The sequence below is a fragment of the Pelobates fuscus genome, chromosome 11 (assembly GCF_036172605.1).
Source record: "Pelobates fuscus isolate aPelFus1 chromosome 11, aPelFus1.pri, whole genome shotgun sequence".
Lineage (NCBI taxonomy): Eukaryota > Metazoa > Chordata > Amphibia > Anura > Pelobatidae > Pelobates > Pelobates fuscus.
The window spans coordinates 83,879,164-83,906,799 of record NC_086327.1 but is presented as its reverse complement, the minus strand read 5'-3'; the positions used below and the strand labels follow the sequence as shown (position 1 = coordinate 83,906,799).

At 39.8% G+C, this 27,636-nt stretch overlaps 1 protein-coding gene across 1 annotated transcript; it reads left to right on the top strand.

Annotated features, from left to right (window-relative positions):
* The first annotated feature begins 562 nt into the window (after positions 1 to 562).
* VPS11 (VPS11 core subunit of CORVET and HOPS complexes) lies at positions 563 to 22,676 on the top strand. The gene is made up of 16 exons (XM_063436318.1): positions 563 to 723; positions 2,706 to 2,854; positions 4,180 to 4,315; positions 9,826 to 9,989; positions 10,480 to 10,712; positions 12,215 to 12,422; positions 14,447 to 14,598; positions 16,229 to 16,415; positions 16,723 to 16,866; positions 17,104 to 17,268; positions 17,354 to 17,515; positions 18,114 to 18,253; positions 18,543 to 18,745; positions 18,993 to 19,164; positions 19,460 to 19,682; positions 21,563 to 22,676. The coding sequence occupies exons 1-16, from the start codon at positions 582 to 584 to the stop codon at positions 21,725 to 21,727; spliced, it is 2,745 nt and encodes a 914-aa protein (XP_063292388.1). The 5' UTR covers positions 563 to 581; the 3' UTR covers positions 21,728 to 22,676.
* Positions 22,677 to 27,636: the final 4,960 nt, after the last annotated feature.

The window sequence follows — 27,636 nt, the reverse complement described above, 5'->3', positions numbered from 1 at the left end:
TATATATATATATATATATTTGGGAGTCTAGCCAACTCCTTGGTTTTGCACCCCTCCCTGTTACAGGTGCCTCATCTCAGGTCCCTATTTAGCCTTGTAAACACTGCATATCCAGACTCACACCACCATAACCCATACAAAAAGCAGAAGAGGTCATAGTGGTTGGAATAACCCTTCAATGAGAGTGTTTTAAATTGGTCTCATGCCATTTAGGAGTTAGCAGATCCTAAAGTGATTCTTCAAAATGGATACAATAACATTACAGTAAATATACAGTAGCCAAGTCCACTGGAGATTACATAAATACTGCCTAATTCGAAATCTACTAAAATACTTGATCCTGACAATTAAATTTTTTGTCTACCCACACCTGTCAGTATATTATTACAAGTGCGCTGTACTAACACTCAGACCTCCATACTGTCAGAAAGATTCACGTTCTCATTCTACGCCGACAGCTCAGCTGCTGTCACATGACCACCGACTGAAGCGCAGATTGGTCCACTCTCTTAGCGTCGCTGTAAGGGTCATGTGACTGTCCTCTATTGTCATGTGACCTGCTGGCTCCACAGGGAGGAAAGATGGCGACCTTACCGCAGTGGAGGCGTTTAGTGTTCTTTGAGAAGGAACCGGTCCGGTTACCGGGAGAAGATGAGCAACTTCTTAGCTTGCCGCCTGGACTGACTGTTTGCGACTCCGGCCGGGGCAGCTTGTTATTCGGAGATATCCTGGAGTTTTAATGGGATGTGTAGACTGGTGCACATAGTTATTAGTTATTGTTATTAATAATATCTGTACTGTTTGTATAGAAATGTAGGGTAATAGAGGATAAAATGCCTGTGGACTAAAAAATAAATATATCAAAATTTGGCCCCATAGTTTGACCACTCACTGGCTCCTGAAATATCAAAACAAATGCCCAATTCACGAAGAGGGTTCTGGAAGGGGTTATCCACCTTTTTGAAGGCCTGTCACAAAATTGTAATAGCTCTATAATTGTGCAGTTTCAGTAACTTAAAGGTGTTTTATTCTGCAAATGTATACTGTCTGAACTTTATTTCTATATTGTGCCCATGGCTTGGCAACCATGTGTTTTTGGCATTGCTATGGAACCTATACATTTAGAGGGAGTAATGTCTGCTTTTAATAATCTTTCAAATTTAAGGTCATAATAGACAGAATATAAAAATAAAATCTTCAAGTTAGCTATGCTTTCACTTCAACTACTTTTGGCTTTAGATTTGAAATTCACTTTTGTAAATAACCCTTCACGTGCCCAAACGTTTACACAATTCAAGCAACAGTGCTTTTTCCAGTCTACCATTCTCCCAGTTTGTGCTTTCCATCCTCCATCTCTCTGCCCCTATCCAAATGTACTTTTTGTCCCCATTTCAGTTTGCTCCTTTTTATTTTCTTTATTTAATCACTTTCTCTGTAAGACCCCACTCCTCTTGCAGTTTTATTTTATTGTAATGAATACTACTTTTTGTTATGTTTTCATTGAATGCTGTCTTTCTTTTTGGTAAGGATTATTCTATACATACCTGCTATTATGTGTGTTGAGCTACAATAATTGGCTGTTATAAGTTTCGTGGACCTTACAGAGTTATTCACTAAAGTAAGATTTGTCGTGAAAACCAAAGTGAATTTCATTCAAATTTAAGGACAGAGGAGTCACACAAGGGGAGCATAAGTGTTTTTTTTTTTGTTTTTTTTTAATAGTTATTTTGGCCTTACATTTGAACTTCACTTTGATTTTCTGACAATACTCACTTTAGTGAATGTTGGCTTATTCTTTGTGTGCACAGACTAGCATATTTGCCCCACTCCCTTTTCTTACCATGTGCACTGTAAGTGAGATTAATTAGAACTGTACATGTCATATCTGACATACTTGGCATCACTATAAAGAGCATGCAATTTCATTACATTGTGCTAGACAGATTTTAGTACATATATAGATAAAAGGTTATTTAAAGGAACTCTTCTTCTCATTGAAGTGGTCTGGGTGCAGTGCCCCTGTCCCTCTTAGTTCTCTAATGTAAATCATTGCAGTTTTTGGGAAACTGCAATAATTACATTGCAGAAAGAAGATTGACCCTAGTGGCTGTCAATCAGAATAGTACATCTTAAAGGGTTATTAATGAAACACCGCATTAGTGAATTAAATACAAATTGAGACAAAAATTACTTTTTGGATTTAATTTACTAAAATTTTAAGTTGCTCAAAATAACCCTGTACATGTTTGGCAAGTAGCTACGTCTTCTCTCCTAGCATTCACCTTCATTCTAAAAATGATGTAATGTTGTCTGTGCCATTTGGAGGCAGCTGCTTCATGTAGTCTACTCTATACCATGTGTACAGGAAGTCTTCAGGATACGAACTGTAAATGAGTGATGATGTGTATCTTTTAATCTATGCACTTGCAGACGATTTCATCAGCCCGGTATACTGCCGATATTTATTTTGTTGCAGACCTAAGCCTAATGTGAAAGAAGTGGAGACATAGATCAGTTTAGAAATTAGAGAAGATTTTCAGATGTGATTTCAGTCTTCTGTCACTTAATGAAAGGGAAATGCTTGTATCTTGGTCTTCTGAAGGGAGTATTGCTGGTTTATGATGTCCATAACTTTTATCATACTAATGTATACACGGTAAACTTTTGTTCCAAAATTGGTGTATACTTTCTTAACGGAGCATTACATATGACAGGGCAGATCTGGTTCTTACCACGCTCTCTGCAGCTGACATCCTTCCAGGCTTACAAACTGCGTGTCACTCACCTTCATCAGCTGAAGCAGCACAGCATCCTGGTGTCAGTTGGGGAAGATGAGGATGGAATCAACCCAGTTGTAAGTGTGAAACAGGGATGAGATTTTAAAAAACATGGAATTCCATATATGTAGAACTTAGAGCAGGTATTTCTATACAGGAGATCCCCAGGTGTTTTAAAACTACAACTACCTTGATGCTTTGCCAGCCTTTAGAATGGAAATTGCAGTTCTGAAACACTTGGGTATTTATTTTATCAGCACTCCTGAAGATGAACAGAATATCACACCACTTTAGAGTTGTCCTTCATATAAATGCAAATTAAAAAGTTTATTCTATGCATGAATATATATACCTTCTTACTTTTCATAAGTCTGGTCTCATGTTTTATTGTTATTTTTAATAAAGTTAAAGTTTTTGTTTTCTGTATGGAAAATAGTACAGCAACACATGATTAAAGGACCACTCTAGGCACCCAGACCACTTCAGCTTAATGAAGTGGTCTGGGTGCCAGGTCCAGCTAGGGTTAACTAATTGTTTTATAAACATAGCAGTTTCAGAGAAACTGCTATGTTTATCAATTAGTTAAGCCTTCCCCTATTTCCTCTAGTGGCTGTCTCACTGACAGCCGCTAGAGGCGCTTGCGTGATTCTCACTGTGAAAATCACAGTGAGAGCACGCAAGCGTCCATAGGAAAGCATTATGAATGCTTTCCTATGCGACCGGCTGAATGCGCGCGCAGCTCTTGCTGCGCGTGCGCATTCAGCCGACGGGGAGGAACGGAGGCGGAGAGGAGGAGGAGAGCTCCCCGCCCAGCGCTGGAAAAAGGTAAGTTTTTACCCCTTTCCCCTTTCCAGAGCAGGGCGGGAGGGGGTCCCTGAGGGTGGGGGCACCCTCAGGGCACTCTAGTGCCAGGAAAACGAGTATGCTTTCCTGGCACTAGAGTGGTCCTTTAAGGTATTAAGTTGAAATGAAAAGATTATAAAACAATGTATTAAGTTAAAGGAAATAAGGAAAACAAATGCTATGCTTTATGTTAACGAGATTCTCGGGTGTTGAATAGGAAATCTTGTATTTTGTTATCGGAGGTGTAATATTTCTGATCGGTTGAGGGAAGATTAGTGCTGTTGCAACTTCAGGCAAGCAAGATGTTAAGTGTTGCTTTAAAAAGAACTGAAGGTACAAATGCTTACAGTTCCAGTTGTAACTTTTTAACTACTTTTGCTTTACAGATTATATGCCAAGATGTCACCTATATGTAATTTTGCAAAAAGTGCAAAAAAAAAAAAGCAACAAATGAATAAAAATGCCTTAGTTTTGCTCACTCATGCGAGTTATGCAAATAGAACATTTCCAATCTGAGATGTCATGGTGTATTTTTAATATGCATATGCTATTCTCTCAGGTAAAGGTGTGGAACCTAGAAAAGCGGGATGGAAGTACCCCACTTTGCACTAGAATCTTCCCGGCTATTCCGGGCAATAAACCTACTGTGGTATCCTGTATAACCGTCCATGAGAACCTCAACTTCATGGCCATTGGTAAGTGTGCAATGATGTATCCTCTGTTATCCTTAAATTACGGAGCAACCAAAATCATATAAAAGTCCATATGCTGACCAACTTACTTCTTCTCATTTATGAAAAGTAATGGACGCACTTGTACAAGTGAAAGCAACACAGCAAGCGCCATCACCACTACTGTGTGCTGTAGGGATTATGGTGCAAGGAGTGCCCCATGCCTTCCCAATGTAAATAGGGAAAGTGTTTTGACAACGTACCTGGATTCTGCCAGGTGCCATTCACCGCCTTCCAGAGAGTCAAAAGCACTTGCCTGATGCTCTCAGCCAATTAGCTGGCCTTGCACTTACGGGTTAGTTCAGGGAAGCTTATGGAAGCTCTCTGCAGGCTGAGACTGGCTCTAGATATGTTGTCAAACTTTTGCAAATAGTTTTACTATTTTCCTAGGGAGGGCACCATTCTACCACTACAGCATGCTCTACTGGTTATGGTGCTAGGAGTGTTTCTCTGTGTGTGTGTGTACTCATGTGCATTAGTTTATAGAACTTACTCTGGAATTACTAGGGAGCCTGATGTAACAGTAGCATCAATTTTCACCTGGTTTTATAGTATGAGTCAAGTGTGAACCTTATCTAAAGGCTAATTTTCCTATGACTAAATATCTGTTATTGTCTGCTCAGTGTATTTTACTGGGGAATGCAAATTCAGTGGAAACAGAAAAGAGTGAGGCAGTGGAAAATGAATCCTTAGAGCTTTTAAAATACAAAGGTTTATATGAGTTGCAGGACTATATTGGACTGAGCTTAGTTTTGGGACAGTGCAGGAAATGATGTCCACATAACGTATGGTCTTTGTTTTAACATTTTTGGCAGTTTTTGCATTACAAGTTGTATCAATGTCCCATTCCACCATGCTTCTCAACTATGAACTCAACATGATAATGAATCGGTTTGTGTATTCATATTAAAGTAAATTAAACATTGGGCAAGGGAGCTGACATAGAACAATAAAATCAGGCTTTTGAGCACATGTTGCATACAGGTGTGGACTTGGCTTTTTCCCCCCTGGGTGACAGATTTATCATACTGTGAGTTTAGGAAGTATTCAGGCCGACCTGACAGTCAGTAAAGCTATTAGCAGCATTCTTTTATAAAACCCAAACAGTGAATGTATAAAACATATACAAAAAGAGAAGTCCTGCGCTTAAGCTGCAAGGACTACAACACACATCAGCCCCAATATATAGTAAAAACCAAAGAAAAGAAAATGTTACTTGTGCTTTTTCCTTAATCCCTATGTATATTTAGACAAATGGAGGTCATTTAGTTGCTCCAATGGCCATTGGAGGGATGCCCGCCTGCCAACGTCAAGGCAGACCCCCCCTAAGCGGGTCCTAACACTGACCCTTCAGCCTGCTTCCTTGAGCTTCTGGCAAAGATATCTCTAATGAGACAGAAAGGGGTATTTTTTATATACACCCCTTTACTTATTAACCCTTAATAGGGAACACATGGGATGGGTAGCAGCATTGTAACCAGGCTGTGTGATACAAAGTAAATACAAATACAAAAAGAAAAGTCCTGCGCTTAAGCTGCAAGGACTACAACACACATCAGCCCCAATATATAGTAAAAACCAAAGAAAAGAAAATGTTACTTGCGCTTTTTCCTTAATCCCTATGTATATTTAGACAAATGGAGGTCATTTAGTTGCTCCAATGGCCATTGGAGGGATGCCCGCCTGCCAACGTCAAGGCAGACCCCCCCTAAGCGGGTCCTAACACTGACCCTTCAGCCTGCTTCCTTGAGCTTCTGGCAAAGATATCTCTAATGAGACAGAAAGGGGTATTTTTTATATACACCCCTTTACTTATTAACCCTTAATAGGGAACACATGGGATGGGTAGCAGCATTGTAACCAGGCTGTGTGATACAAAGTAAATACAAATACAAAAAGAGAAGTCCTGCGCTTAAGCTGCAAGGACTACAACACACATCAGCCCCAATATATAGTAAAAACCAAAGAAAAGGTTACTTGCGCTTTTTCCTTAATCCCTATGTATATTTAGACAAATGGAGGTCATTTAGTTGCTCCAATGGCCATTGGAGGGATGCCCGCCTGCCAACGTCAAGGCAGACCCCCCCTAAGCGGGTCCTAACACTGACCCTTCAGCCTGCTTCCTTGAGCTTCTGGCAAAGATATCTCTAATGAGACAGAAAGGGGTATTTTTTATATACACCCCTTTACTTATTAACCCTTAATAGGGAACACATGGGATGGGTAGCAGCATTGTAACCAGGCTGTGTGATACAAAGTAAATACAAATACCTCCATTTGTCTAAATATACATAGGGATTAAGGAAAAAGCGCAAGTAACATTTTCTTTTCTTTGGTTTTTACTATATATTGGGGCTGATGTGTGTTGTAGTCCTTGCTGCTTAAGCGCAGGACTTCTCTTTTTGTATTTGTATTTACTTTGTATCACACAGCCTGGTTACAATGCTGCTACCCATCCCATGTGTTCCCTATTAAGGGTTAATAAGTAAAGGGGTGTATATAAAAAATACCCCTTTCTGTCTCATTAGAGATATCTTTGCCAGAAGCTCAAGGAAGCAGGCTGAAGGGTCAGTGTTAGGACCCGCTTAGGGGGGGTCTGCCTTGACGTTGGCAGGCGGGCATCCCTCCAATGGCCATTGGAGCAACTAAATGACCTCCATTTGTCTAAATATACATAGGGATTAAGGAAAAAGCGCAAGTAACATTTTCTTTTCTTTGGTTTTTACTATATATTGGGGCTGATGTGTGTTGTAGTCCTTGCTGCTTAAGCGCAGGACTTCTCTTTTTGTATTTGTATTTACTTTGTATCACACAGCCTGGTTACAATGCTGCTACCCATCCCATGTGTTCCCTATTAAGGGTTAATAAGTAAAGGGGTGTATATAAAAAATACCCCTTTCTGTCTCATTAGAGATATCTTTGCCAGAAGCTCAAGGAAGCAGGCTGAAGGGTCAGTGTTAGGACCCGCTTAGGGGGGGTCTGCCTTGACGTTGGCAGGCGGGCATCCCTCCAATGGCCATTGGAGCAACTAAATGACCTCCATTTGTCTAAATATACATAGGGATTAAGGAAAAAGCGCAAGTAACATTTTCTTTTCTTTGGTTTTTACTATATATTGGGGCTGATGTGTGTTGTAGTCCTTGCAGCTTAAGCGCAGGACTTCTCTTTTTGTATTTGTATTTACTTTGTATCACACAGCCTGGTTACAATGCTGCTACCCATCCCATGTGTTCCCTATTAAGGGTTAATAAGTAAAGGGGTGTATATAAAAAATACCCCTTTCTGTCTCATTAGAGATATCTTTGCCAGAAGCTCAAGGAAGCAGGCTGAAGGGTCAGTGTTAGGACCCGCTTAGGGGGGGTCTGCCTTGACGTTGGCAGGCGGGCATCCCTCCAATGGCCATTGGAGCAACTAAATGACCTCCATTTGTCTAAATATACATAGGGATTAAGGAAAAAGCGCAAGTAACATTTTCTTTTCTTTGGTTTTTAATGTATAAAACATGTCTGAATGCTCACCAATAACATCTTAAATGGGAAATACAAAAGTAAGCAACAAGGGACTGGTGGAAAAACAGAAACCTCCATACTTGCATTAAAGTAAGAAATATAAACTACTTATGCATTTACTAAGAGTAGAAAAAAAATATATACTACCTGGCCATAGGCACAGATGGATAGCTTATAGCAGAGGCTTACATATGCATCCTAAGTATTATTCATCATCGAAGAGAGCTAATTTTATATTGGACCGCATTTACTAAATGGGGCATACCCAGGTAGTCACCGTATATTAAATGGATACTGTAGTCACCAGAACCACTACAGCTTATTGAATTTGTTCTGGTGAGTAGAATCATTACATTCAGGCTTTTTGCTGTAAACACTGTCTTTTCAGAGAAGATGCAGTGTTTACATTACAGCCTGGTGATAACTTCACTGGCCACTCCTCAGAAGGCTGTTAGAGGTCCTTCCTGGGTCATGGCTGCCTAAAATGCATCCATCCATTCATTCAGTGTCTCCTCCCTCTGCATGCAGACACTGAACTTTCCTCATAGAGATTCATTGATTCAATACATCTCTATGAGTAGATGCTAATTGACCAGGGCTGTGTTTGAATCATGCTGGCTCTGCCTCTGATCTGCCTCTTTGTCAGTCTCAGCCAATCCTATGTGGAAGCATTGTGATTGGATCAGGCTGCCACTTCTGATGATGTTAGCAGGAAGTGGGCAGGTCTAAAGGAAACCAGGACAAAGTATGCAGCTACAGACTTGAATACAAGTAAGATTTTACTATTTTTAGGGAGGCATGAGGAGACCAGGGTGGCTAGATGGTGGTTTTAACCCTATAGGATCAGGAATACATGTTTGTGTTCCTGACCCTATAGTGCTCCTTTAAAGGCTTATTCCAACCAAAAAAAATGTATTTAATAAAATACTGTTTGGTTGTTGTAACCATTTGGTAATGCTCCTTCCCATCAAACGAAATAACCTTACCTGTAATCCAGCACCAAGGCTGAGTTCTCCCCAATCATCCTCCTGTGATGTTAGTCCCTTTCATTGCTAGAGCAGGGATGTCACTGAGGCAGAGCTGATGGAGGGCTTGCAGCTGTGATGACATGCAACTGCAATTCCCCCCCTCCCCTCTCTCTTTCTCTCAGGCTGTGCCTATCTCTACATTTGACCAGTTTTAAAGGACTCTTACACCAGAATAGTTCTTGCGTGCAGGGCATTCTACTCATAATGTGGGCTTGTGGATCAGTAGTCAAATCTGCTGTACTAATTAGCCTCTAAGGCAGGGGTTCTCAACCCAGTCCTCAAGAACCCCCTACAAGTCCAGGATTTGGGGATTGCCTGGGTGTGTCTAAGGAGTTTAGAAAAAGAAGGAAAAAAAAAAAAACAGACACACCCGGGTAATCCCTAAATCCTGGACTGGTAGGGGGTCCTTGAGGACTGGGTTGAGAACCCCTGCTAAGGAGTTATGGTCTCATCAGAATGGCATCAGCTCTGCTTGGAAGTTAGCTCTGTCTACAGGTTGTTTCTGTGAAGTCACACAATTAGCTTTCTACAGATCTCTCACTAAACTTCTGCAACAATTAACACTGCTAAACAGGAACTCCTTAAATCACAAGTAGTAAGTTGGATAAAAAGAGAAGCTTTTTTTGGTGGGGGGGGTCTGTTTACAAAAAAACAAACAAGAATTTAATTATGTCTGTTCCCTCCCCGCACACTTCGTCACCTTCAAACTTTCTTTCAAGGTCACGTATAATTTTATCGAAACTACTGACCATCTCAAGAATGAGAAAGAACACCGAATCTGCTTTCCAAACATGCAAGCATCTTTTTCAACCTGTATTAGCATGCCTTATCATGGGCAAACTCTCCAATCAGTTTAATTTTCACATTAGTTTATAAAACTGATCAATGTTATCTGAACGTTTGTGTTCATACCTGATGCTATTTGTTTTCCTCCTAGGTTTCACAGATGGCAGTGTGGTCTTAACCAAAGGCGATATAACACGGGACCGACATAGTAAGACACAGATTCTACAGGAAGGGAATGATCCTATTACAGGGATGGCTTTCAGGCAGTCGGGCAAAACCACTCACCTATTTGTGGTCACAACAGGAAGTGTGAGGGTAAGAGCTGTGTCTATGTATGTTTGATGCATAATACTATGTTTTAGTCACAGTATTAAAGGAAAACAACAAGTACCATAACCACTACAGCCCAATGTAGTTGATATGGTGCCAGGACTGCTGTTAGTATGGTTTGACAACTTAGTTGAGTCTCTCCTGGTTCCTTTGAAGGCTCTGGTTAGTTCTACAAAGCTAAGAATGGCCATAGAGAGGACCTTGGACAGTAGTGGTTATGGTGCAAGGAATCTGTTCCTTTATTTCCAGTACTGAGGTTGTTTTTTCTTCTTTTGCTGTTAAATTTGATTGTAATCATGCCCTAAACATTTATCCTAATTCCTCTCACTTTAGTATGTGTGTGTGTGTGTATATATATATATATATATATGTGTATGTATATCTCTGAAATCTTTCTCCCTCACCTCTTGATTTTTGCCTGTGACTAGATGTGCAGCCCTGTACTGATTAGGATTTTTTTTTCTCTCTCTTTTAGTCTTATGACCTGACCCAGAAGGATTATCCATACACCGATTTAGATAACCATGGTTGTGGTCTTCGATGTTCTACTCTCTCTGATCCATCTCAGGACCTCCAGTTTGTGGTTGCTCGTAATGACTGTGTGTATCTATATCAGCCAGATGAGAGGGGACCCTGCTTTGCCTTTGAAGGACAGAAACTGATTGTGCACTGGTATCGTGGCTATCTAATTATCGTGTCAAGAGACAGGTGTGATTAAGTTGTTTACATTTCTACTTGAGAGAGATATGTTTCCTATTTATTATAAAGTGAAAACGGGCTCTAGAACTCTCTGCATGGTTAAAACTTGACATTAAAACACAGTTATATCCAACAAACCTATTCAGCAACACTGGATACATCAAAACAAACAAAAACAATTTAACAGGAAGAAACAAAAATATACTGTGGGGTTTGAGTGCCCTAGCCACAAGTTTGGTAGGCAAACCTTGACTGTTTTTAAGGATTTATTCAGGAAACACGTTGGTATCACGTAGACATGACTGTGTTTTAATTAGTCAAATGATTTGTACAGCTCTTTAACCTACTAAAGGGTTACTCCAACCACCATGACCAGCATTCCAGGTAAGTAAAAAGTTTTTTTTTGTTTTTTTTTTTTTTGTTTTTTTTGTTTTTTTTTAAGGGTTGGAGTAACCCTTTGGATTGATGGCTTTCTGTGACATCTTAACGATCCCACTTGTTATTCCATGCTGGCATAGAGCCTTTTGTGACCAGATTCTTAATGTGTCAAACTTGCATGTTGTTAAAAATTGTAAGGGGAGAGTTTGTATTCCTGTGGTAGTGAGTTAAAGATATTTGAGGTTTTTTTATATGCTTGTCTCACACAGTGCACATAGCAGTGCTATACTATGTAGTTTTGTTATTTTTTATAGGTTGGCTGTATCTCAGTGTGTGAATGTATGTATGTATGTATGTATATGTATGTGTGTGTGTGTGTGTGTATATGTATATATATATATATATATATATATATATATATATATATACTAATTTGCATATGCCCACCCAAAATCCTATATATAAAAATTTGATGTGTCATGAGTGGGGAATCCTGTGAGAAGCAAATCTTTTCTTGTGTTAAGTATTTAGATTTTGACATTCTTGTGGTGTGTACATAGGTTTCAATTAACTATTAGACATACAAGATTAGATAGCAATACTTATGTGACTTCAAAGAGTATGATAGAGCTATATAATTCACTGTAAGAAAAAACAAAGAAAAGGGTTACCTGGACACCAGCCCATTTCCATATGCACATTTAAATAACTGGAGTTTTTTTAGTTCCACTCTAATATCCATTACATGTAAGCCCACCTGCCACATCAAGGCAAACCTCCTAGGTGGGTCCTATACTAACAATGCACCTTGCTTCTTTCAGCTTCAGCCAAAAAATATCTCTTAGACAGAGAGGGGTATTTTTCTAAACCCCTACATACTTATTAACCCTTAATAGGGAACACATGGGCTGGGAGGCAGCATTGTAACATAGCTGTGATACAAAAGCAAATAGAAATATCCAAAAATAAGTCCTGCGCTCAGACTCCCACTTTACTGTAAACCAGCACGCATATTGAGCAGTTTGCCATTGTGAGCTTACAGTCTAGAAGAATGTCTGCTGTTCCTGCCCTCTATCTCTGTTGTATTACCTTTAGCACTTCTGAACGTTTCAAATGTTTCTCTGCTCACACAGGTCGGAATTTGCTGTTCGAGCAGGCAATGACAACATGCCAGAAAGACAGACTCTTACCTTATACGATCTAGGGAACAAGTTGATTGCCTTCAGTTGTATCCTGGCAGACGTGGTGGATGTACTGACAGAGTGGGGATCCTTGTATGTCCTGACACGAGATGGATTTTTGCATGCATTACATGAGAAGGACACGCAAACCAAATTGGAGGTGCTAAACGATTTCTATCTCTTTTTTTTTTTTTTTTTTTTTTTAAACCTATTTTGAAGTTGTGAAGTCTGTGTTTATCTAAGAAATATATTGACGTTCCATATCTAAAATTTATAGAGCTCCCTCCTCTAGCATGTATAACCTTAATGTATTTGTATTCTCAAAGAAATACAATTTTATGGATTGTTAACTTCTATCACTCGAATCTAAGCAGAACATATCTATATAATACATATTTTAATTTTAACATATTTGACTGTGCAGTGTGTGTGTGTGTGTATATATATATATATATATATATATATATATATATCTCCTCCATATTTTACTGTACATCTCAATATGACTCTACACCAGAACATTCCCTTTAACATTTAGACTTTCTATGATTCTTGGAAAGCTAGATTATATATTTTAAAGTTGTATTCAGGTATCACGCTTCAAATTTTTGCAGCATGATAGGACATGATAAAACACTGCAGGCACCAATGCATTGGGGTTATGGCCTTATTAATATGCTGTGGTTTTGTATGTGCGTTTATTATTATTATTATTATTATTATTACTTTTGTTTTAATGTGTTCAAATCATTTATAGTATATAATAATAATAATGAAATAATTAAAAAAAAATAATAGTTTGTACACAGTTTTCCAGGATGCTGCACCAGACATCCTATCTCCTTAGACACATCCCTCATGCCAGAAATACTACTTTATTAGTGTGTGCACAAAGCTCAGTCCATTACAGTGCAGAGTGGGCTGCTTTTATTCAGTTTTGCTGAAGATAGTGAGAGGCACTACAGCCAAACAGGTGGTGATATCCTTACTATATTTCTCCTCAAACGTCCTCTCCTTCTGATGCAAGTTTCTTTGTACTCCAAAACAATCAGTGCTGTTAGTGGCTGAGCCTGGCACACACATGTGATGAGAGTGAGGAAGACTAAGGAGGCCAGCTTATAGTGCATCATTGTGCAAAGTGTTTAAAGATTTGATAATGTTTAAATAAATAGTTGGAATACAGCATATTAATGAGGCTAAAATCTATCAAATGTATAAAGTTTTGATGCCTATTAGATTTCATTTGCACGGTAGGAGTACCTCCAATACTTTTCAACTTCTTAGGTTTCTTTGTGTGAGTTTTAATCTCCATAGTCTGTGTGGTGCAATGAAACTACGTTATTGGACTTTGTGTATTCAAGAAGTGTATGTGGGAGGGGCGGAGTTTGGTGGTTGATCTGAACAGACACTCTATCGATGGGTTCCACACTTCCACAAGCTATATCACCCTACTAGCACCCAGAAAAACTGTACTACTGAGTACTACAGGGCTGTTGCCCCATCTGCAGCCAAACATAACTCATAAGGCTGGGGACTAGGTACCTGTGAAAGCAGAGATGGTCGGGAAATGCTGGGTGATCTCTGGAAGACCATTCAGGTGGATGTGGCCATTCTTCGCATCGACCTCACAGGCCAGGTTGGTAACCTGGAAGAGGTGGAGGTCTCCTTGGAGATAAACACTAAGTCCATTACAGAGCTTCAACTTAAAGTGCATACACTCAATCTTCTAGGTACTAACATTTTCATTAGCAAGAATATACAACAGACGAGGTCACTCATTGAAACTGGAAGTAAGGCGTTTTCACTTACAGAAAAGAGAAACATTCTTGTACTGTTAGAACAATAAAGATGGTGGGATTCTCTACCCAAAAGTTGTCTTCTCACATTCTTTAGATCTATTTAGAGGGGGGGGGGGGGAAATGATGGATAATTTTCTGAAAATTAAGATTATTCTAGGATATAAATTAATAGGCTGTTGATCCAAGGAGAAATGAGTGCCATTATGGAGTCAAGAACTCTTTTTTTTTTTTTTTTTTTTTTTTTTTTTATTCCTCTTTTGTGATATAATTCGCAATTGCTTATATTGCAAATAGGTTTTGACTTTTGATTGCCATGGACTTGAGACTTTTATTTATTTTATTTATTAAGCCTTTAATTGTATTTTTCTGTTGTGTGTCTTTTCAGATGCTGTTTAAGAAGAATCTGTTTGTTTTGGCTATTTCTCTGGCCAAAAGTCAGCACCTGGACAGCGATGGTCTCTCCGAAATCTCCCGCCAGTACGGAGACCACTTATACAGCAAAGGAGACCATGATGGAGCAATCCAACAATATATTCGGTAGGGATTAACATTTGTATAATTTCATGTGGAAATATTTAGCCAGCCCTGCGTTTTACTCTAGGGAGATGTCAGGATAATAGAAGAGAATAGAAGAGATTTTGAAATTATTTAAATTTTAAGCATATGTGTCGAGTACAAGGATAAAGTAGATTTTATTGGTTTACATTAAACTGGAAAAGCTGTAACCCATTGCCGCTGTTAGGACGTGTCATAACGTACTAAACAGCATGGGCTTCTACAACGTAAGGGCGTAATGACATGTCCTAACATCTGTACATGTGTACATGGGGGGTACTGTTCTACTTTTGAGACATTGCTGAACACAAATATTTGTTTTATTGCAGTAAAAGCCAACAGTATTCTGAGAATCAGTTAAAATGCCATGTAGAATTTGGAAAATAAAATTACATTTCTCAGTTTTTCTCGTTCAATGTTATTTTTTTTTATATATAAATGTGATGTAAAATGATATATAATAAGTGTGGGTGCGCTAAACATGGAATAGGTAAATTATGGTTGAGCAGACTTATAGCGCAAATTCCAGGTTTTGTTTTGGGAATTGGACATTTGCCTCAGTCGTTAAAGGGTTAAAGAAAAGCTTATTTTTATTTTAACTACTGCTCGATTACTCTACAATATATCTACATTTTGTCATAAGTAATGCACATCTTTCTGGTATCTCTATAGAAATATTCCCTTATCAGCAAGGATATTGCTATTCGATTACCATATAAATTCTTAAGTATTTGGAATCTATTCTTGATTTAATTTTTTTAAAAAAAAATATATATATGGTGATGCCAAACATGATACAAAAAAAGTTATATATCACCTGCATTTCTCAAGTTTGACTATGATGGGCTTTTCTTGGGCATATAAACCTGAGAAATCACATTTCCTCAACTATCCCTTTCTTGGGCATATAAACCTGACAAATCACGTTTCCACAACTATCCCTTTCTTGGGCATATAAACCTGACAAATCACGTTTCCACAGCTATCCCTTTCTTTGGCATATAAACCTGACAAATCACGTTTCCACAGCTATCCCTTTCTTTGGCATATAAACCTGAGAAATACCGTTTCCTCAACTATATCATAAGGCAGAGTTCCAAGCTTGACATGCAAATGAGCAAAGACAGGCATCATGTTTGAGATTGCAGACTCCCTTAGCAATGGGCTTTGAGTAACGCAGCTGTTAAATTTACCCATTGGGAACTGATCTCGCCAACTGGCATGCGCTTAAGGCTCACTGCTTAAAAAAGTGCTGTTAAAACCTTTAAGAAACTTCTGGGTTCGATTTTTAAAACAGCTTTTTTTTTTTTTGTGCTAAACATTAAATTGTGTGAATTGAAATACAAAATTGTGACTATTACTGAGTGGGAGCATTTTTCCATATTGTATATTTTAGATGACATTTTGCAATTTGATTTTTTTTATTTTATTTACTATTTTGTGTTTGAACATTCTTCTTAGAAAAGAATGTAGCGCTGTGTAAAGTTCCACAGTCCACCTCCTTCTGTTTCCTCACACCCTTTTTTTCTTTTGTTTATGTCCTTCTCTCCATGTTTGTCCATCTATCTAAATACACTTTTTCATTTATTGCTTTTTCTGTTCTTGCTTCCAGAACAATAGGAAAATTGGAGCCTTCATATGTCATCAGAAAATTTCTAGATGCCCAGAGGATACATAATTTGACAGCTTATCTTCAGGCTTTGCACCTCCAGTCTTTGGCTAACGCTGATCACACAACGCTGCTTCTGAACTGTTACACAAAGCTAAAGGACAGTGCCCGTCTCGAGGAATTTGTCAAGGTGAGCTGCATTAATTTACAGTAATTAATCTAAATTTTGGCCATTTGTTTGACAGCTTAAAAAAATAAAAAAGGCATGAGTAATGGATCTTTAAATATTACAAATGAGTGACGACTGTTAGTGCATCTGTCTTTCTGTGCCACCCAATATATCATAAGGCTTTAAATACTTTAAGTTCTGTCCAGTTAATTTCTATTTTATTCTGTTTGTGCAATATTCTAAACAACCTTGTTTCTGATACCTGTGTAGAAAGATAATCTGCTTGTATAATACCTTACTATTGTTTTTTTATTCTTTTCTACACCAGGCAAGTGAAGGAGAAGTTCATTTTGATGTGGAAATAGCAATTAAGGTTCTTCGGCAGGCTGGGTACCACTCACATGCGCTCTACTTGGCAGAGAAGCATGCCCATCATGAGTGGTATCTGAAGATCCAACTAGAGGACATTAAGGTGATTATTCATATGATACAATCTAAGAGACTCAATATAGGAAATAATGTCTTTCACTGTGCTTGGGAGGGCTAGATGACATGTCCACCACACAGTCTTGAAGCAACTTTCATGTCTTGTCATTTTAGATTAGAGACAAATCTCACGGTTAATATCTGCAATGTAGTTGTAAGTGGCTAGTGCACTCTGATTACAATATTTTTTTTTTTACCTGATATTGGTTTCCCCTTCTCCCAGAATTTCAATGAAGCTCTGCGATACATTGGGCGCCTTCCGTTTGCTCAAGCTGAGAGCAACATAAAATGCTATGGGAAAACACTCATGCACCATGTTCCCAATGAGACCACTCAGCTGCTAAACAGTTTGTGTACTGACTTTCCTCAGCCAACAGAGGGAAACAAGGTGAGTTTGCCGGGCTCTCTAGTGTAAAAGAGCTCCCCAAAGTTCTTTTGCTTTTGTTTTGAATAATCGTTTCTTCTCGTTGAAGTGCAATCCAGAAGAATTTATCCCAATCTTTGCCAATAATCCCTGCGAGTTGAAGATATTTTTAGAACACATGACACGGGTACAAAACGACTCGCCACAAGGTGTTTATGATACATTGCTTGAGTTACGACTACAGAACTGGGCACATGAGAGAGACCCTCAGGTAACTACAACCTTTAAAACAGCCAGTCAGAATTCTGTTTGTTTGCAAAGAGGATTTAAATAATTCACACATAAAAACATAGGATGTGACAGAAGGTAAGAACCATTTGGCCCATCTAGTCTGCCCAATTTTCTAAATACTTTTATCAGTCCTTGGCCTTATCTTATATCTAAGATAGCCTTATGCTTATCCCACGCATGCTTAAAGGAACACTATAGGGTCATGAACACAAACATGTATTTCTGACCCTACAGTGTTAAAAACACTATCTAGCTCCCCTGCCTCCCCCTTACACCCGTACCACTTCAGCTGGAAGGCTGTTCCATGCATCCACTACCCTCTCAGTAAAGTAATACTTCCTGATTAGTTTTAAACCTTTGTCCCTCTAATTTAAGACTATGTCCTCTTGTTGTGGAAGTTTTTCTTCTTTTAAATATAGTCTCCGCCTTCACTTTGTTTACTCTCTCGATCTGTGAGTTGTAATTGTTGTAGAAAGTCAGTCAGGGGGTTTAAATCAGTAGTGTAATGTAATAAAAAGCCCATTGAGTTATCATGGTTAGTATAAAATCTAAATTGACCCTAGCACCTTTCTACACAGGTGAAGAAACAGCTACATGATGATGCCATATCTCTTCTAAAGAGTGGACGCTTCAAGAATGTGTTTGATAAAGCTCTTGTTCTGTGTCAGATGCACAACTTTCAAAATGGAGTACTTTACCTGTACGAGCAAGGCAAGCTGTGAGTGCATTTGATGTATCTGAGCACAGCCACTATACCTGCAGCAAATTAAAGGACTGTGCATATGTGTACAGCTCTATAGCTTTTCATGTGTATGGTGGATGTATACACTTTCTATAACTTTTTATAAAAATATTTTAAAATAAACAAATATAGTAGGCAGATCTCTGGGTTCCAATGAAGATTTGACTTCTCTAACTTAATTTTTTTTATGTCCATATTGAGGTTTCATACTCACGGTTTGACTAAATCCATTTTCCTAATACCTCTTTGTGCATACATTGTCCAGTTTCCAACAGATAATGCATTATCACATGCAGAATGATCAATACCAGGAGGTGATCCAAGCTTGCGAGCGCTATGGGGAACAGGAGAGCTGCCTGTGGGAACAAGCTCTCAGCTACTTTGCACGCAAGGAGGAAGATTGCAAGGAGCATATAGCCACAGTACTAGGACATATTGAAAGTCGGAATCTCATGCCACCCCTGCTTGGTGAGTCGTTCAGAATATATGCGGAAAAAGCAAGATATTGTTATAGCCTTAAGTAAAGAAGTGTTCTGCCCAAATGAAAATCTTTTCAGATACTGGATGGGAGGGAGGTGTATTACATACAATGCCTGTCATTATTATATGATGTTAGTGATTGTAAAATGCATTTTGACCTAAACTGGGTTTATCAAAAAAAAAAAATCAAACTTTACTCATTAGACATATTACTAGTATAATTCTTCTCTTATAGTGGTCCAAACTCTGGCCCATAACTCTACTGCCACCCTGTCTGTGATCCGGGAGTACTTGATCAACAAGATGCAGAAGCTGAGTCAGAAGACCGAGGAGGATGAAAAAACCGTGCGTCAGTACAGAGAAGATACTGCCCGCATCCGCAAGGAGATCCAAGAACTCCGAACTAGGTGAGCCAGGCTGTGGAAGCTGACAGTATGCTGTGAGGTATATAGTCTCTCAAAAAGCTGTTAAAATGGATATTCCCACTTTTGCGTGGGTTTTTAAGGAAGTACATTAATATGGTCTAACCCTCAATTTACCATAAACCACATCAACTACTTGTTGCTTTTTTTGAAGTTGATAGAGGTCCATAAGATTTCTAGTCAAGTAAGATTTGCCTTAAATTACCCCTCCTGCAATTTGTACAGTTTATGGAGAAAAGATGACAGAAATGCAACACAATTTTGTTTATTTTCTTCTAAGCCCGAAGATCTTTCAGAAGACTAAGTGCAGTATCTGTAGCAGTGGGCTGGAGCTGCCATCTGTGCACTTTTTGTGTGGCCATTCCTTCCACCAGCACTGCTTTGAGAGTTATGCCGAAAGTGACTCTGAATGCCCAACCTGCTCGCCTGAAAACCACAAGGTTCTGGATATGATCCAGGCCCAAGAGGAGAAAAAGGATCTGTATGAACATTTCCAACACCAGGTATAATTAATTATACACCATCTCCAGGTGCCAATGATGAATCTTGATTCTTATTTGTACGTTTGATATCTATTGTATCTAGTATTAATGTAATGACCAAGGGTCTGTATTTTTAAAACCATTGCAAGTTTGTCAGTTTTGCCACGTATTGCTACTAATTTATTATATAGTGCTCTGAATTGTGCATATGCCCTTCAGTACCACTGTGGACTGCTGGCTGTAGTCTTCTTTTAGCCATGTTTATTATATAATTAGCAACTGCTCGTTCTTGAATGGCTGACCACTAGGATTCACATTACATTACACTTGTATAGGTAGTGTTCATATGATGTGTTCATTAAACAATGAATTGAAAACCAACTTGCAAAAATTCAGTCTTAAAGAGCCACAGCGCAGCTACAGTTAGGTGAATTTTATAACTTTTTGGTTTTATATTTTCTGATTCTATATTCAGTTCACTTTAATTCACATTTTAATTAATAAATTCAAGAATGAAAGTAAAGATGTAAGATTCTATGTTTGCGGTGTCAAAATGGATATGTTACACTTCACTGATAAACTCCAAGAAGCTTACTGGATCTCTAGCGTAGATGGGATCAACCTGGTATTTACAGTTTAAAGTGCCGTATGCCTGGGTTTACATTAAAATTCAAATGACCTAGGTTCCCTCCTTCACACAAGTGAACTAAAAGTAAAATGTTTAAAGACCTAAGTGGGAGACATTAGGTTAACAAAGTTTTTAACAATTCTCAATGTGTTCCTATGTTTTGTTTTATATTTTTCTTTATGGGATTTGCAAAGCACTCCAGCTGAAAACATCATGACGACTAGTAATGGTTATGGCTTAATTAGGCGATTTTTCACAGTCTAGAGCAGGCATAGGAAACCTTTTGGACTACACCTTCCATGATGCTTTGCCAGCACTAGGGGTGTCAGAGCATTATGGGGGATGCAGTCCAAAACATCTGGAGTGCCGAAGGTTGCCTATCCCTGATCTAGAGACTAGAATGAACACGCAGTGATTATACTTTGGGAGTAACCCCTAACACTTATGCATTCTTTCTATCCCTTCCCCCCCCCCCCCCCCCTACCTTTTAATAATTACAAACACTGAAAAAAAGAAAGTGTGTGTGTGTTTTCCACCGCATGCCTGTACTAATACCATGAGGTATAGCGTGAGTGACACTGACACTGTGTAGGTTAAGATAGTGCCTCCTTCTTATAATATAAATAGTGAAAAAGCTGCATTCCTTATAAAGGAGGTAATATGTAGAGAAAGATACAAGCAGCCTATGCATCAGAAGAGAGTAGAAAGAAAAATTTCCTATATAACATCATTTGCTACCTGGCAAGAGCACCAAGCCAATACCAAAATGAAGACCCAGAAAGAGGCGGTACATACCATCTCTAAATCAAGTGGTCAGCAAATATTGTGCTATAAGATGTTTTTTTTTTTTTTTAAATCATTTATTATTCGCATAACGGGCCTTTGCTTCGTGAGATGATTTGGAAACACAAACTTAAACAAGAACTCTGGCATACGTTTCACCAGTCAGAAGGTTCTTTGTCTAATCACTTACACTGTAATTAATTTCAGAAAAGAGTTGTGTAAAGCACACTAATTTATTTAATAGGGCAGTTTGAGTCCTCTGGAAGCAATAAAAAAAAAAAAAGTTTTCTGTATTTGCACAGCTATCTAATTGTCAATAGCTAGGAACTTGGCATATTGTAACCATTGCAAAGATATATAGTATGTAGACCCTGGGTGGAACTCCTCTTCCCTGAACAGATGGCTTTCTATAGAAAAATCTTGTCCAAGCTAGTTGCCTTTCATGTAAGATCCTTCAGAACTCTACATTGTGGTAATTTTGTCTTTTCAGATGAAATGCTCCAGTGATGGATTCAGTGTGATAGCAGATTACTTTGGACGAGGAGTGTTTAACAAACTGACACTGATCACAGACACACCAGCTGGGAAAGTGAGTACATCCAAGGATGCTGGACTACAACGAGAGCTGTTGATAAATACCAAGAGATATGCTTAAAGAAGTTAATTTTGAAGAGAAGGATTCTATTCAAAATGGTATCTATCTTAACATGCTCTCTTATCATAAGTGGACAAAGGCTAAGCCAACTTCTGTACATGCACCGGAAACTCCATCAAATTCTAGAAGAGACTAGCCGGTCCAGCCTTTAGAGCAAGCCTTGTACATAAAAAAAATTAAAAATGAAGAGGATGGGCTTTCTCTGATAAAGCATGTCCTTTCACAGTTGGGGGTAGTAAATGCTAAAGAAGAAATGTTTCCAGCTTGGGAGAAAAGACCTGTGAAGTGGAACAAAGCTCATATTTCTCCAAATCGGTCAACATTTTGCTTCTTACACTAAATAACGTTAACTCATTCCCCAACAAGTACATCACCAAATCACTTCTCAAGGATCTACTTTCATGTTATTAGTAACCGTCTGGCCCATTCTAAGCAACCCTGACAACTTAAGTGAAACTGTTTCACAGGCAAGTGAATGTGATGTCATTGCTAACATCTTAAATTATGTAGAGCTGTGGCCATCTGGTGCCAGGAATTATTGATGAATTTGCAACAAACAAAAAAAATGCACCTGCAGTGGATCTTCCATCTTATATTTTAGGTATAACTTATCAAAGCTACAGTATACCATTTGCCTTTTTGGTGTGTTCAACAAATCATCAATCCAGAGTTGCCTGCATGCCATTTGTGGTTTCCTAGCAAACTGCAGATGTTACTTAGAAATAAATCACTAACTTTATATATTGATGAATATTGTTGTTTTGTAGAGTTCTGTTATTGATGTCCTGCAGGATTACTTTGGTAAGAAGATATGTCCTTATCTGTGGCCTTGGTTTTGTTTTGTCAATATAAATCAGAATATTCCAAGAAATAAAAACACTTAAGGTAATACATTTGCATTTCAACTGAAATTAAGTTTTTGAAATATTAAACATTGAGGCCCTTGTTCCATTTTTTTTTTTTTTTTTAATATGCGCTGAAATGTATTTATATATTTTTCCTCCCCCATACCGTTACAAAAGTATTTGCTCACTGAATGCTTGTGCAGATATTAACCGGAAGTGTGTTTCAACATAATTTTGTCACAACAGCTCTCATAGCTAATTAAACTGTATTGCCAATCCATGCCACATTGCCTACTTATATTTCAGAATGCCACAATGCATACATTTTGTCTACATCCACACCACATTGTCTACACATTTGTTAGCCTACATGATCCATGCCACATTTATTTGACCTGCATTATCTAGACACTGGAGTGATGACTCTCTCAGCCTCTGTCACTGATGAGAAGACTGGCTGGCAGTAACTGCTAGTACTGCTTATATTGGCTCCCAGGTGCACCATGCTAAGAATCTTGGCCACACACCTGATTGACGCTGTACGACTCTGGTAAAGAATGATGACCTCCTTTACACGTGGCCCTGTGATTCTTGGCTGTGTACTGTGAGACACATTGACATTTTGATGGAGCGTGAAATTCACAGTGCACATAAAGGAGCACAGGTCTGGCCTGCCTCAGCTGAGGCCGAGCCATGCCAGTGCATGCACATGCCTTCAAGGGAACAGTGATTGGAACTATATATATACACAAACCACTGCTCACATAGCTTTGAAGAAGTCATCTTAAAATACTTTGGTAAATATTACACTAATAATATACTGTTGAAAGGGTGATACATTCATTGGACCCTGCGGTTACAATTAGTCTTGTACATCTATTGTGAACGTCAAACTGCTTGCAAAATACACTGTACCCCAATGTGGAGTTAATTTTAGATCAAGTCTATTTTATTTTTTGGTTCAATATAAAGTCTGTTTGGTGGTTATTAAAGCATCTTGTTGCAAATTTTTAAAATTATATTTAGAGTAAATACTCCTCCTATTAATAGTTATATCAGAACTGATTTTATACCATTAGTTTATCCTTATCTATGTATTTCTATCTCCAGTTTAATAAGTAATCACGCATGTTCAAACAACTTGAAGGTGTTTTGCTGTGCAAAAGTGCACATTATTAGAGTTGAGCTTCGGGTTCGTACCGAACAATACGTTTTTTTGAACCCCGGACCCGAACACTGACGTATCACTGTATGTTCGGGTTGGAGTTCGGTGTTCGGCGATTTAATGGCACGTTTTCAAAGGCTGCAGGGCAGCCAATCAACAAGCGTTTGACTCGTGTGCCCTTAGAAGCCATCACAGCCATGCCTAGTAATGGCATGGCTGTAATTGGCCAGTGCAGCATGTGACCCAGCCTCTATAAGTTGGAGTCGCGTAGCGCCGCACGCACATGAGGTCTTATTTTAGTGTAGGGAGAGGATGCAGCAGCTGTGAGGGACAGCTTAGGAAATAATTATGCAAACTAGTACATGAGTGGGGTGCACTTCATATCTGAGAGTCAAATAGAAGCTTCAAATACCGCAGTTACATCAGTTTTAAAAAGTCAATTTTTTTTTGGTGCTAAATAGTACATTAGTGGGATAGTAAATTTTGGGGGTGCTCTTCATATCCGAGTCAAATAGTAAATAGTAAAAATTATTTTCTGGGTGCTAATCTGCTAAATAGTACATTTTGGAGCCCGCTCTTCATATCAGAGTCAAATAGAAGCGTCTAAAAGTGTGATTATATCGCACTTTAAAAAATGATAATTTTTTGGGTGCTAAATAGTACATTTGCGGCCTGCAGTGCATTCCTTGCAGTCCAATAAACAAAAAAAAGGTTGGTGAACGCAAAGAATGAGGAGAGCGTCAAATAAGGGACCTGGTCGTGGTGCTTCTGGTGTTGGTGGAATCCCTGTTGCAAGGAGAGAACGTAGTTGATCTGTGCCAGCAACACGCACAAGTGAAACACCTTCCTCATGTGCAAGTACGAGACAGAACCTTCAGCGTTATTTAGTAGGCCTGAATACCGCTCTAGTGCAAAGCACGAGCTGCAGTGGAGTAAGCACCTCAAAAACCAAGAAAGGTCTCAGGCTCCTCCTGCTTCCTCTTCTGCTGCTGCTGCTGCTGTCTCGACCTCTTCCTCCACCTCTGGAGTCACAGTGGCACCTGCCACCCTGCAAACATAGGATGTGGCAGCAACGCAACCATGTCTGCCACCATCCCCAAGCATCTCCACACTGTCCCATGGTCCCAAGCGTTCAGCTGTCCATCTCCCAAACACTAGAGAGAAAGAGGAAGTACCCCCCTAGCCACCCGCGATCCCTGGCCCTGAATGCCAGCATTTAAAAATTTATGGACTTTGAAATGCTGTCACTGTCTGGTGGAGACTGACAGTTTTAAAAACCTGATGGCGGTGGCTGTTCCCAGCCGCCACTACCTTTCCAGGGAAGCCATTTCTTCCCTGCACAACCAATTGGCGGACAAAATCAGGTGTACACTGCGCAACTCCATCAGTGGCAAGGTCCACATAACCACAGATACGTGGACCAGTAAGCACGGGCAGGGACGCTATATCTCCCTAACTGCACACTGGGCAAATGTAGTGGCGGCTGTGCCTGAGGCGGATAGCAGTTTGGCGCATGTCCTTCCGCCACCGATGATTGCAGGGTATTTCTCTTTGCCTCCTCCTCCTACTCTACCACCACCTCATCCGGGCAGCGTAACACCTTCACCACCAACTTCAGCACAGCCAGGGGGAAACGACAGCAGGCCGTTTTAAAACTCATATGTTTGGGGGGCGGGGCCTGACAGCCAACATGGCCGGACGTGCTCCATGAGAGCTCCAGCAGCAACGGGCAGAAACACGACACTCCCGGCTAAATTAATAACGCCAGCATCACACGGGGCCCAAAAACTGGTGCAGGACCATACGGGGAATAGGATGAGCACTGCTACACCCTGCGAACGCAAGAACCGACCACGAGGCCTCGGGGAGGCGGCCGATCCCCCGGCACGGGACCTGCTCCCAAGCATAACCTGGCGACTGCCCTGCTACCCCCACCTCTGGACCGGCGGGGGACATCCCGGTCCTCGCTGGGGACGATTACCCCCTCTACGCGGCTCCAACAAGCGACAAGACATGCGGCTAAACAGGACTACAGGGGTCCAGTCAAGATGGTGGCTCAGGCACAATCGCCGCCAAAACGCACCCTCACCAAGCCACCTGAACACATTTGGGAATTTTTTTACCGGCTCTGCACTCATCTATGGACTAAATTCCATATCAGAGGCCGGTCCTTCCACTTGGCGATAAGATAACTGGCAGCATGGATACGACCAGCGACCCGGCGCCACTTAGGAAGACACCTACCTCAAGCCTCCATAGCGGTCTCGGATCAAAAAAGGGATCGGACATAAGTGGCAAAAGAGGGCGACATATCTCCCCGACGCCGGCACCCAGTCCCACGGTTATCTGACCGAGAAAATCAAACCAGCCCGACACACTCTCCACTCAGAGGCACCAGAACCTTACGACCACCAAAGCACAACCTCACACCTGAAGACCTGCAAGGCCAATCGGAAAACGGCACAGCTTCATACCAGCAAGCCTGCCCGGTTCCACTGCCTCGTACGACACCCCTGGGGGGGGTGAATTTTTAAATAGATAGTAGTATCTGCACTCTTCAGGGTTATCTATGCAAGGTGCAACTGCTGACTGAAACTGGCAAACTGGGGGAGGTGGCTCCACATGAAGAAACCAGTAATCAGACTGCGCTGACTGTACTAATTGGTTTTAGTTTCTTAGTAGTATAAGAAACTTTTTAGGGAAAAATATGCTTTTACTTCATGCAGCATGGGATGAGAACCGCTCGAATCCCCAATGCTAGGGTAATGTGGGAAGCCATCCATGTTGATTGCAGTTTCAGAAGGCTTCCGCCTCTCCTAGATTTTGTAAGTAGAACCCTCTTCATTTATATTCTGCTCTGGTATTCTGTGCCCGGGATACTGCTCTAATGGCATTTTCTTCCGTAGACACTTTAATGCATGCACAGTATGCCAATTGCACAGAAGAGGTTCAGAAACATGTACAGAGTCCCCTGCTGTTATAACTACACTACAGCAGAATTTTATCAGGAAATTCAAACTTTTAAGCGTTACAATGGTTTCAGGGGTCAAGTTGTAGCTTTGCCTAAGAATAGTTTGTCTGACATGTCAGGTTAGGTTCTTTAGATTTATAATATATATGTTCATATACACGGTGTATACACACATTTTAAATTAATATAATTTCTGTTCTACATTTAGGATGGCATTTTCTCCCCAATATATCAGTACTCTCTTATAGCACTAACATCAGCCAGGAGAGTTTCAGAGTAACATGCATCATCTTCAGCAAGAACCATATACTGTATTTCATCAGTATCAGGTGGTTCTAATACCTAGACCAGACTTTCTCCTGAAAGTGGTTTCCAGGTTCCATATTTAACAGGAAATTGTGCTTCCATCCTCCCTACCATAAACATCTCTTCAGAAAGAAATGTGTAGATTGGTTGAGACGCCTCCAAATATATCTCCAGATGTCCATGACTTCAGAAAAACAAGACTATTCATCCTTTTATCAGGAATTAGGATTGGTGAAGCAGCCTTTACTGCAACATTACGAAAGGTGGATCTCCATTGCAATTTTGAAAGCTTATATCTCTTAAGGCCACCTGGCTCCTATTATCAATTAGTGTTCAACCAGAAGTTTGGAAACTTCATGGGCTTCTGCGGCGGATGTGGACATTTGTAAGGCAGCTACTTGGTCCTCTCCTCTGAGGTTTATGAAACATTACAAACTGGATTTGTCTTCATCTAACGATTATTTTGGGAAGTGTCCTCGTTTTAGTGGCACGGGGATATTAATAAACTTCATATTGTTCGAGCATCTATGTGGCGTACTGTCAAATTTGTTATCCCACCCTTCTTGGGAGCTTGGATAATACTTATATGTGGTGCTGCCATGTTTACCCAGGAGAGAAGAAA